Genomic DNA, 13,436 nt, shown 5'->3' with positions numbered 1-13,436 from the left:
TTGATCTAACGAATAGTTGGAGAGAAACATTCTCTAGAAGATAGATTGTTCAGTTGTTCTAGTTTGCATAGCATGCTTTTTTAAAGTTTTGGAACTTAAAAATGAGAACCATGTAGGGGTTTTCAGCGCTGACTCAAAATAGAGAAATTATAAACTTGTGTCTCAGCTTTTCAACGAATATAAAAATGCAGGTTTTCAACATCGGATTAGAGAGATACAGATCTAAGATTAAAAACTGTTCTGCAAAAAATATATATGCGATTTTTCTCCTAAATATATATGATTTTCTTCTTATATATGTGATTTTCTTTCTATATATGCGATTTTTATCCTATATATATGTGGAGTTCCTCTTATATAGGTGATTTTCCTCTTATATATGCGAAGTTCCTCCTAAACATGTAATTTTCTCCTAAATATATTATTTTCTCCAAAATATATGTGAAGTTCCTCCTATACATGTGATTTTCTCCTAAATATATGCGGAATTCTTCCTATATATGTGATTTTTCTCCTAAACATGCGATTTTCTCTTAAATACATATGATTTTCTAAGTTTAACATGATGTTTGTACCTATTTTTATGTGAACTTCTGAAGTATATGCGAACTTAGTCAGATATTTGTGAAGTTTCAAGGTTTGAGTTTAATAGGATGTTTGCACTTATTTTTATGTAGACTTTCTCATTTTATTTGGACTTCCTCATTTTATGCATATATTTTGTGTGGACTTTTTCATTATCGCGTATATTTTATGCAAATTTCCTCATCCTTGCGTGTATTTTATGCAGACTTCCTCATCCTCGCATATATTTTATGCAAACTTTCTCATTTTACGTGGACTTCCTCATCCTTGCCCATATTGAACAGTCTATCTTCCAGAGAACGTTTCTTCCTAACCGCTTATCAAATCAAAGAGATCTTGGTGGCATTGTAAAACTAACATCTCAGTCTGTCTTTTTTTTGTTATTTTTTAAATTTTTTGACATAGGTAGCCAAAAAATATCATATAATAGACAAAAAAAGGCATAGCAACGCTTGTTCCTTTTGTTTTAAGAACATTGTCGGGGTTGTATCTCAACACCCATTCATTGTTTTTCAGCGAATCAAGTGTCGTTGGAAAGATATTTCTATCTTTTTTTTATATATTTTTTCAGAATCTTTTATTTTATGGGTCAAACATTCTCTGAAGATAGATTATTCGGTTGTTCTAGTCTATAGAGTATGTTTCTATTCCGATTTTGAAACTCAGAAACAAAAACCCTAGAGAGGTTTTCAATTCTGACTCAAAACATGAAAGTTATAGTCTTGTGTCTCAGCTTTCCAACGACTCTAAAAACACAAGTTTTTGATGTCAGATCGGAGAGGTACAAAACTAAGAAGAAGGATTCTTCTGCAAAAAACAGTCACATGTTTAAGAGAAAGTTTACATATATAGGAAGTTCACGTGTGAAGGGTAAAAAGATTTTTTTAAATGCAGATATTTGTGATTTTAGACATGAAAAGAATATCGAAAATTATAGGGCATTTTAAAAAATGTGTCAAATTAACTGTAAAGTATGATCATTTTCCATTTTGGAATCATAATCAAATTGTGCGCTTTCTCTCTTGAGATTAGCTTTGGGAGGATCTTCATTCCTCACCTCTAATTGGAAAAAATTGGACTCTTGATCCCTAGTCTTTCACCACTAGAGATTAAGAAAATAAACTTCATTAGCCTTCACTCTATCTCAATTAACCACTTCTAGCTAGATAACTCCCATCTTCCCACCATTTCCACCAAATTCCTTCACAAATCCCTTATATAATAAGCCTCTAGATCCTATCATTTATCTCACTTACTAAAGGCAAAAATCTGGTTATTTGATTTGAACTGTGATCACAAAAAGTACACAGAAAAACACATAATAAAACTGTAAAAAAAATTTGGCGTCAAACGGCAAGGTATTTAGGATTCATTACTTTACAATCCCAATTTTCCAAGTTTCTTAATGGTCAATTATAGAATATATACCTTAATCTCAACATAGTTTGTTCATACAGAGCAAACCAATAAAAAAGTGTACAGATTTAATTTAATTGATACAAGCTTCAGCTGTAGCAATATTGAACAGATGACTCTGCAACAGAGTAAAATGCTTGTTAAACAAACCCATTTAAAATCCTTGCTTATCTAAGCTCAACCATGAGGACTGGAATCTTCACCTGAGTCTTGATTAACATCTTAAAATTTTGTATAAAAATCACAACAATTACTTAAGCAACTTCAACAACAATCAACCAAACAGCACATTTACGATATCAAACAGGTTTCTTAAAATACATGCAAAGGCTCAGTATAACAAAGACCAAACATACCAAAGTTATTAGTTTCAGGTTTAGAGGAACCACACCAGGTATGGCATAAATGTCATACCACAAATCTGTGTTTGACAAGCAAATCTCAATCCCTAGTTACTCATAGGCACAGATTTATGTTCACGAAGTAAAAACAATCTGATTTATGTTCACGAAGTAAAAACAATCTTGACATGTAGATATGCTCACTTTCACTAAACAACTCTCTCTGTTTTCACTCATCAAACCAGAAACAATTCTTTCAGCTTCCTCGGTTGTATACAACTGAATCTTGCACGCTTTGTTGCAAAATTCCCTGCATAGCAGCCAAAGTTACTGTCAAGTCAATAGGCATGCCATACAGTATACAAAATCAATACACAGAACTTGTAACTGGTATACATCATTGTTAATTGAGGTTTCATCCTCCCCAGTCCACTGCAGTCGAGGACTCTGACTCTAAGTGTTCTGGACTATGCAAATTTAAGCATCCTGGGTTCAGAGTATGATGCTCACTACCAAGGGTCATCACCCAAAAGCATCATGTCAAGCTTGTTATCGGTGCGTAGAACCTCTCACTTAATGGTGGGATTGTTAAGCAGACCCTCCATCCCAACTAGTCTATCTAATTCTCTCAGCAAATTACAGTAGCCAACTAATTTTGTAAGGTTGATTACTCTTCCAACAGAGCTCCCTCAGTTGTGAGCCTGCGCTTTCTTAGTTACATGAAATTACAAAACCTAATGGGGATTCAAACCAGTCAGACCTGATTCAGACAAAGGCATAACCAAAACTGACCTAATTCGTCTGCCCTAACGTAACTTGAATCTGGTCTTGAACTCGATTAGTAGATGCCCAACTGAAGGCCCCTCATAATATCTAAACTTTAAATCTAAGTTTGTCAGATATTTATTCCGCTTTTGGTTTGATATCTGAATAAAGGATCAGGGCAAAATGGATTGCTGGATCTGGTAGGAGGTTCCCAGAAGTGACTAATAGGGTTCAGGTGGGACTCATTTCCATATAAAAAAATTCTACATCTTCAAGGATTAAACACAACCTGCATAATTTTTTCAGTTAACAAGGCATACCTTAGAAGATCCTTTCAGAGAGCCCTGCTGTTCCAGACCATATTTTTCCCCAGTCAAGGGAAATCCAAAAAGCATGCAGCTGTTTCTAGCATTGCTGCTGATCTCACTTCGGTTTTTGTCTCTTGAAGTTGGTGTCATAACAGTAGCAACAGGTGCATTATCAAACAGATGCCACTCCTTTGATGTATCCTGAAACTTAAACCCGCTAGAAACAATAGACTGATTTGAATTTTGGCTGGTAAAAAGGTTGCACTCAATGTCTTCCCTTTGAGAACTTTCAACAACATATGACTGGCTCATTACAGGATGAGAATTACCTCCATAGATGCTGCATGCATTAGGAGTTCTGAAATATGCAGTACTAACATCCTCTGTTAAATAGTGAGGGAAAATTACAGAGGCTGGTCTCTGATTAATAGTGAGCTCTCCAAGACCATGCTTGTGATTTCCCCATACCCAGCGGCTGACATCTGCTGACAGCTGAGATGTCAAAGGAAATACTTCTTGACCTTGCAAGACCTTTTGGAATCTCGTGGATTCTCCCAAGTCCCTGCTAATCCCAGGAATAGTAGACTTTGCTAATGGACATCCAATAACATCAGTCTCTAGCACTGGTAACCTGAGATGTTTTTCGGATGAATTGCATGACTTAAATTCCATCCATTGATTTAACTGATCAGATCTGTTAAATGTTGAGGCAAAAGCAAAATTTTCTTGACCTTGCAAGACCTTATGGGATCTTACAGTTTCTCCAAAGTCCAGAGAACCCAAACCTGCTTCAAATTATGGCATCAAAGATCTCTCAAAGGAAAAAACAAAAGGAGAATCTAGTAATGAAAAATAATAGAAAGTAAAAAAACAATTCCTACCCTCTATGCCTGGATGTGGACATGTCTGAAGTCTCTTAATCCGGGGACCTACTGGACAGCTCAAAGATGGTAAAGAAAGAGATGGTTCAATCTCCCATGGAGAAACCCTTTCTTGAGGGTTGGTTATTGAAGAATCATCCCATTGTACCTGTAGGATGTGATTGTACAGATAATGCGACAAACCAGCAAAGATTGTCAAGCCCAGAGAATGCAAACAGATCATACCTGAGGTTTGCAGGAGGTATATGTGTGTGTGTGTGGGGGGGGGGGGGGGGGGGGGTGCATGTCTTCATGTGCATGTGCTGCATATCCACATAACTATAACAATGCCATGGCACTAATAGATATAGAACAAATAATATGATAAAAAGTTTCCTTAATCTACAAAATGACTGACTGGACGTCATATTTCAAACTGCCACAAAAAGGTTGAGAAAGACAAACCATGGATTAGTAGCCTCACTAATCACGGTTAAGAGATATGTGGTTAAGTGAGAACTGTTGTATTTTGGCTAAAAATTATGTGACAAACTTAGCCTATTTAGTCCTATATTTAATGGCAATGATATAATTTTATCATGTATAGGCTTGTTGCCTATGTCACAGGGACACTTCAAAGTGCCCTCGTGTCGTGTCCCATTGCATACTATTTTTAATAGAAAATTACACAAAAATAGTGTATTGTGTCCTTTTAGCCATGTCCTTGTGACATAGCTTTAGATTAAAAGAGGCAGGTGATCCCTCTTAGTGATGTCATCTTTAGAGTTTCTTATATATATGTGGCTGCATGTGATGTAATATTTAAAAGTTCTAGACTGCTTTAGTAAGTAAACCACAATTACTTCAACTTATGTAATGACAGGAAATGTATTGGCACAAAATACATCCCCTTCAGGATCACAATTGACTTTCCCAAAGGTCAATATTCAGTTGAAGAATGATAATTATTTCACCTGGAAGGGATTCTTATCGCCGTATATTAGACATTTAAAATTGATCGGACAGACTAATGGAACAGTCAATGCCACCATACTAATTGTGCCACATGAAGTGTCAAACGAGGATGGCCCAAAAGAAATAGTTAAAATATCAAAATCCATTGCATGGGGAATGACTGGTTTGTGACCAAGGATTAATCGGATGGATCAACTCTACTTTTTCTGAAGAGATATTACCACAAGTTGTTGAGCTTCCAAGTGCACATGATTATTGGAATTCTTTGAAGGATTCATACGCCCAATTTTCCCAATCCAACATCATGCATTTGTGGCAGTTGCTTTTGGATGCCAGAAAAGATATTAAATCATTTTTTTATTATTTGGGGTGACTTAAAAGTAAATATGTAAACATGACAGGGTTTTTTATGCTACTCAGGGGCTAGGTGAAAATTAAAAGAGCTTTGTTGTCAGCTTGTCAATAAGAATGGAATATCCAACATTTACTGTCTCGTTTTGCATAACCTGTCATCAACAAGCTGGGGGTGCAGAATGTGAGCGCTCGCTCCACACATCACTTCCTTCGCCGACACAGTGTTGAAGAGCAGCACCATCTGGCCAATGCTTCTAACTGCACTTGGTTTCCCAGCAGCAAACTCAGCCACCATGTTCACCTCCATAAAGTTGTGTGTCACCCTGTCCTTATCCCATTCAAGTACTGCTCTGAAGTTCTGAGGGTGCAGCCTGCTGACACATGGGGAATGCTGGATATTACTCTAGGCACAAGGTCTGGCCCACGACAGTTTAAGTTCCCAACTGAGCTGTGCCCCCCTTAGCCTGAATTTTCATTCGGTCTTGGCAAAGCCACAAGTTGATGAACCCAGCTTCATCTTTATTTGCTTGTTGAGGCTTGTTCAGTGCAGCCTCATACCGGGGAGAACAAGAGGCCAGTAGCCTGAGGCTTTAATTAAACTGTGAACCTATGTGAAATTGGAGTAGACAGAAACCAATGAATTTTCAACTGTCGCAACAGTAAGGGAACCAGATTTGATAGATTTTGAATGAAGTTGATTCCCTTATTTTAGGTTTAAGATAACCTTGTTCAACATAACAAACGTGAACATCCTTTGCACACCTTGTTATTTCGTGTCCTAACTTGTCCAAATTACTGAGTCAACTCGCTGACTCACGAGTCAAGGGTCAGGCGATCCGGATCTGAGTCACGAGTTTGTCAACTATGCTCTCAACGGCTATATTTCTAGCCGTTGGAAGCACACCCAATGGCTTTAGTTGCTTATTTTGTGTATAAATAGGGGATGAATCCCCTCTTGTATGTCAAGCTTGTTTTCAAGCTTTCTCAATAAATCCTATATATTTTTTTATGTTCTCTCTCTTGCCCATAAGTGGCATTGTGTGTGATTATATCTTGACCCATAAGTGGTCTTCATTTTTGTGTGCTGTACTTTCCTATAAGAGGCATTTGTCTGTGTTCTTTGTATTTCATTACAATGTACAAGGCCACAAACATATTGCACTCATCACCCAGGCCCCTTAGGGTTTGAGAACAAATGTCTTCGTCTAATATTTGGCTACCAATCACAGCAAGTTGATCCACCACATACTTGATTTTATTCAGGATCTCAACAGCATTGGAGGTGCTGCTCTTTAAAGCCCCAAATTCAGACTTAAGGTGATAAACTTTGGGCATGAAAATCTGCTCAAACTATTGGTGTAAAATCTACCATAGATCATGTGTGAAAACACCAGTAGGGATGTGAAGGAGAACCTCCCTCAAAAGAGTCGCTGTAACGCAACCACTGCTTGGTCATTCTTCCGCCACGAAACATATTCTGGATTCTTGACATAGGTGGCTGATCCTGTAGCATCACCTTTATCCTCACCCTTCTCTTTCTCTGCAGGAGCTGATGCAGATCCGTCGAGATGCCCCATCAAATTGTGGCTATTCATGAAAGGAATGATTTGTTTCTTTCAGGTAATGAAGTTGGTCTCATCTAATTTTTTTTTTAACCAACTTACTCAGAAAGGAGGAATTGATAGGATTGGATGAAGCCATGAAGAAAGGGAAGAGGATCAAGGTCAAATAAGCTAAGTAAATTAAACAGAAGGTAGAAAGAAAAGGACCAAAAGCGAGACTAAAAGTAAACAAATGAAGGCAAAGAAGATTCAAATCAGCGCTGAAACTGCAGAGACACTGATGTCAGCAAGGTCAACCTCTTTTTTTGGGTCAAAAATAACATTTAATAATAAAGGATGCAAATATCGTCTCCTCCCTTTTCTTTTTTTATTTTTTTGGCGGGTGGGGGGGGGGGGGGGGGATGACGCTATATCAAATCTGAATCTGTATCAGTTGGATCTGATCTGGATGATGAGAGCTGAATAAAAGCAGGTTTAGGATATCGAAAAAGAATCTGAACCAGTTAGATCTGATCTGAATAAAAACATATTTAGGGCACTAAATAAAGCTATTAATGAGCCAAAAGAAGAATATATGCTTGGAACATGTAAACCAAACAGAAACGAGATTATGGAATAAGGAATATAAAGACGAGAGGTAAGAAGAAGATAGAAAGAAGAAAAGAGGAACAGGTAGCAAAGAAGAAGAAAGAAGAAGAAGGGTGCTTAGAAGCCAAGATTCAACAAGGAATTGCCCGCGACCCGCTCTAATACCATGTGAAATTTCTCCTTGGAAGTTGTGCCTACGGTACAAGAGGAAGAAGAGGAAATGAGAAAGAGAAAAGAGAGTTCCTTGAATGAGTCAATACCCTAATGAAATGTGTCAGTCCTCCTTATATATGAAAATCTGTGTATAGGTACAAAAATACCCATTAATACATATACAAAGGAATTCGCTGATTTTATAACTCAAAAGATGAAAACACCCTTACAACATATATGTCTTCTAACAACAATCGTCATAGTGGTCAAGATTGAAAGAGGAAAAGGTTGTATTGTTGTTGCCTTCGATGCCTAATTTGTGGGATGGGTTGATTATGAGTATTGGAAACACTAAGGATCTCGACATGGAGACGGTTGTTTCCACCTTGTTTGCTAAAGAAAATAGAAAGAATGTTGAACAAAATGATCAGATCCTTTAGAAAGGATATAACAACAATAGTAGTGCTTTTCTTGCATCGAATATATTCACACTCTGAAGGTACAGGGGTGTTTTAGGGGTGAGGGATCTTAGGAGAATGATTATGACACTGATAGTCAACTGGTACCGGCAGCTTTGTCACAATGATGAGTGGTGGGCAGGGCTTCTTAAACACATGATTTGCAGGGATGGCCAGATAGTTAGAGATACATAGTATGCACATGCATTAAGTTTCTGAGGCATAATTACAAAGATATAAATCAGAATATGTAAAACTCATCCCACAGACAGCTAGACATTGTTTTGCTGAAAGATAAAAGAATACATAAGCATCTTCGAACATTAAAGGACACTCCACTCCAAAGAGAAAGGACAGTGAACTACCAGGATCACTTGGAAATATTGAAATTAACTGCGAGGCTCACCATTTAAAGGCAGATACATCATTGAAGCATCGCTTTGCAACACCAGTATGTTAGATAGCCACAAAATGATATTACTAAACAACTGTGCCTAAGCAATGTGGCTATCATTATATATTTAAAAAGTGATAATGGACTAGATGATCTGAGCAACAAGGATACCTTATGCCTCGTATCACAAACACTGGCATAAGGTGTACTGAGACACAATGGATATGCTCGGTATACGCACACACACATATGTGAACATGTTCTTACATGTGCATAATAATCCATTTACCTATAGCAATAAAGCATGAGTGTCATCTTAAAAGCACAAATTCTTGAATAATTTTAATTAAAGTTGAAAACTAAAACCCACATAGCCAATGACAAAATTTATGATAAACTAAGGATAAAGTGAAAAAACTGCACAATCAAAGTTAGGAACACAGTGCTAACCGAGTACAACAGAGGTTTGACTATGTACATGAAGTGCTCTGGTGTGTTGGTGTCTTGTCAGTGTTTACAGAGCACATGCATGCTAAGTAAACCATCATACCATATACTATGCCACTATAGTTTAATTTCAAATGCAATGTCAAAATATACCATCAAGCATCTCCATTTGGAATTGGGCCATTTGAGAGGATCAATATCTCCTATTCCAATAATCACACCATTAGACCTGCAGAAAACAATCCCAGTCCCTGAACTAACTTTATGTTGAAAGAATAATCTGAATCATAACAGAAGGTTATTGACGTTTAAACAACCTCTTTTCTGCTGAATCTTCCATCTCAAACCTCATTTTAAACCTCATCACAATGGATACTGGACATTTCAGACTTTTCACGTACTTCCAGTATGGTATTACAAACTCGGCAGGACTTGTCCTACAATTCAGCATGAATTGTGAATGATATTAGCTTAATATTACATGCTTCACAAAATTTAGAAAGAGAACAAGTGCATTTAGAGATAAAATGAATTGAGAATCTAACAAGAACTTAACCAATTGTGTTATTTATTTGTGTGCATGCAACTCAGAAGAATGTGGATGAACAGAAGAAAAAGATTCATGCACAAAGCATAAACATGAAGACCAAGCAGACTAAACTCTATACTAACATACTCAATTGACTGATATGCAATACTTACTAAACATGTAATCTCAACAAACTCAAATTCTAGCATGTCCATTGGCTAATGTAGCAACACTAGATGCAAACATGATCTGTCCAAAAATGGAAGGGTGACTTTCATCATCCCAGCAATTTTCCAAAGTCAGTTTATATGTCGAAGAAAACTACAATTTTCCAGAGTCTATGTTAAGGAACAATAAGGCGCATCTCTCATGTAAGCTTCTCATTCCATGGACAATACTAACAGAAACTTTTCAGAATAGGAGTCATATTGTAGTGGTCGTGATTTTTCATGAAATTTTCTTAAATTTTCGCAAATGCCTTTACATGTGATAATTTGGTAATGATAACATGCATTAGATAATATACATAGATTAGGTCTTGGAATAAGACTTAGAAAAAAAAAATACATCCAAAACACCAATGGGTCCCGTCGACCCTAGAGGAAATCATTTTTGAAATACATTTATGAGAAATTAGAATTTTTAGAAAAAATTATAGATAATTAGGCTAGACGAATTTTGGTTTAGAGAAATTCACATACATTTGAAAATAATTTGAGTTGCATTTAAAGTCATTCCATTTAAAACTTAAATTATAGTTTTGAAAGAATTGAAATCCAAAATACTAAATTAAATTAATTAGAAAAATAATTAAATGGAATAGAAAATGTAATTCAATTAAATTGAATTAGATGGTAGGAGTCCATAGGTGGGCGGTCCCATCCTATGTGGCACATCTTTGTTAACTTAAACAAAAAAAAAGTGAAGTTAAAACTTTAAATTCAAAGTTTTAAAAGTTGCCAAAAATCAAAACACTAACCAAAAAGTCAAAACTTGCCTATTTACTTAGGTAAGCCTCCCAAGAGGAGGAAGTGTCCCATCCTAGACCTTTCTAGAATGGGAAGGCTGAAAAAAAAAAAAGAAAGGAAGATGGAATTGTGAAAAGGAAAGAAAGAAGGAAAATATATATATATATATATATATATATATATATATATATATATATATATATATATATATATATATATATAAAAGAAAAAAAAAGTTAAAGCTTGACCCTAAGCAGTTGGGAAAGTTTGAAAACCCCCATGGGGGTGTCGACCAACCTAAGGAAAATATATATCATAATACATATACTACATATAATACATAACCTAAGTCATTTGATAGAAAAAAAAACAATAAATACAAGGTAAATAAAAAAATAGAAAGGGAAACTTAGGAAGTTAGAAGAAAGGAAGGTTAGGAGGGGTTAGATCAAGGGCTGAGATTAGCCCCAGCCTTGATCTAGTCCCCATAGCCTATAAAAATGGAAGAGGGGCTCACGCCCCCCCCCCTTTGATTCCCTTTTGAATTTTTTTCCCTAAGTCTCTCTATTCCCCTTCTTCCTTCTTCTTTCTTCATCTTCCTCTTCCATTTTCTTTGTGGTTTCCCCTCTTGCACAACCAAAGGGTTAACTTACACAGTGGAGGAGAGGGTTGAACATCTATCTGCAATTATCACACGAAGCAGATGGGCCAATTCGTTTGGAGAGATTCGGTTTTTCGTTTAAATGAGTATTTTTGTGAAAAAGGTAGGGGGTTCTATTCTCTACACGTAAACCAGAACTCGTAGGCATGAGTTTATTCCGATTTCTAATAAAACAAACCTTGTACCAAACCCCTCATGCATGGGATTGGTATTGGATTTGTCGAAATCAAAATAGAGAGGGTTTCAGAAGAAAATCCCTCTCAAAAATCATTTTGTCAAAATTGTTTTCTTGAATTCAAATTATCATATTGTTAAAACAAAAGGCTTTCATAAATATCTAATTGGGTTAATGAAGAGGGGTTGATTTTGATTCTCTCAAGGAGGAATGGGTTCCACCCCCAATGTGAACAGTTTACTTGAAAAAAAAACAAATAAGTCTATGTATGCCATGTATTATGAGCTTTTAGAAACAAAAATCATATTTTAATTAAAGTAGGGTAAAAATCTATGGATTCCTTGCGTAAATCTTAGTTAGAATTTATGATATCATGTTCATATGCATGTGGTATAATGTTTATCATGTTTTGTTACTTTTATCATGAAAAAATATGCATCTCTATGCTTGATTTTGTGAAAATACCGAAATTATTTTTGAGGAAATAGGGTTCGGGAAGACGGATCAATTTTTTAGCCTAACAGTTGCGAAAATGGAATTTGTCTATGGTAGAATAGATAAAAATCATATGATGATATTTTAGAGGGTTTATTCAATGTGTTCATGTGAAAAAAAACAAAAATATGAATTCGGGTGACCTATTTCTGCTCACCCAAATGCATATTGCCTGCTACTACATATTTTCAGTCTGACACCCGATTGTAAATCATTTGTATCTCCCTCGTCCGGAGGAGTTTTTACGAACAGTTTGTTGCGTTAGAAAGCTATCAAAATTTCATAGGTTCTGTGAAATTTTGAGCTTTGTTCTCGGACTGAGCACCGAACCGTAATAGTCGGAATATAAAAATATAGGCATGCACTAAACCGGTCGTATCTCCTTCCTCCGAAAGAATTTTTACAAACGGTTTGTGCATCGAAAAGCTGACAAAATTATCTGCAATAAGTAAAAATTTCAGCTCTATCCGACGACTGTACACCTTTCTGGGACAGTTGTAACAGTCAGACAAAATTGAGAATCGACAAGTTCTAAACCGGTTAAAGGCCCGGTTAGCCTATACGTGTCATTTCTATGTGGTTTTTTAGTATGCTTTTACGAATGAGTATCCTACTGCATATGCACTGCTAAAAAAAGTTTTATGCATGGACTGAGTGTCTAATATGAGGCACAAATTGAATAAGGTGCTCATGCACCAACTTGCCCTTGTGAACATTCGCTAATGAACGGGACAAATAGAGTCTTAATTGTAATCAAATATGAATGTACAATTGTTTATGAATGTTGACATTGAAATGAATGGCATGTGCATGTTAATGTGAATGGTTGGATGCATTTAGTTGTTAAAATCATTGCTTCATGTTGAATGTATGCTTAGCTCAAAACAAAATAAAAGCATTGTGCAATGATATTTGAAATATACGTGTTTAAGAATGTGCATCCATGGGCCTGGAAGAGGCCAAATCCCTGAGTTGTATTCATAAGTGAGTGTTGTATGAAAGTAATTAATTTAAAAAGTTTAACCATGTAACACTAAAAAACGATACTTGCAAGGAGAGGGAAAGCGGTACTTTCGGCTTCATGGGCATTGTTTTGAGCACAGAATGTTGCTCATCCCCAACCATGAAGATAGAGAAAACCTCTGAATTAGACTGCAATGTAGATGATAGAAACTCATGAGTGAAAAAATGATGCATCGATATGACGGTGTTGGGAGTGCTCCCTAGATACGCTCGTCCCTCACCTATAGACGGGTGAAAGGTGCCCGGCCAAGCCAAAGCCATAATTATATGAAAACACTGTCTACGCCATGGCCCTGATCTATGTTTAAGCCTATATTAGTACCCTTAGTACCCACAAGACTAAGAACTGAAACGTAAAGTGATTGCGCATTCAGATAGG

The 13,436-nt window shown here is 36.3% G+C and overlaps 1 protein-coding gene across 1 annotated transcript in view; it reads right to left on the bottom strand.

The window, feature by feature from the left end:
- Window positions 1-2,338: 2,338 nt before the first annotated feature.
- Window positions 2,339-13,436, bottom strand: part of LOC149839612 (auxin response factor 3-like) — a 31,089-nt gene continuing 19,991 nt past the window's right edge. The window contains exons 7-11 of the mRNA XM_090002676.1: window positions 9,524-9,643; window positions 9,360-9,435; window positions 4,297-4,444; window positions 3,428-4,200; window positions 2,339-2,652 (exon numbers count right to left, since the gene is read on the bottom strand). Coding sequence (XP_089858802.1) covers window positions 2,599-2,652; window positions 3,428-4,200; window positions 4,297-4,444; window positions 9,360-9,435; window positions 9,524-9,643 — 1,171 coding nt within the window. The 3' untranslated portion in view covers window positions 2,339-2,598. The remainder of the gene's footprint in view (window positions 2,653-3,427; window positions 4,201-4,296; window positions 4,445-9,359; window positions 9,436-9,523; window positions 9,644-13,436) is intronic.

Source organism: Nuphar pumila, chromosome 4 (genome assembly GCF_984573655.1).
Source record: "Nuphar pumila chromosome 4, dmNupPumi1.hap1.1, whole genome shotgun sequence".
Taxonomy (NCBI): domain Eukaryota; kingdom Viridiplantae; phylum Streptophyta; class Magnoliopsida; order Nymphaeales; family Nymphaeaceae; genus Nuphar; species Nuphar pumila.
The sequence above is the reverse complement of the archived record's forward strand: the minus strand, read 5'-3'. Positions and strand labels throughout refer to the sequence as shown.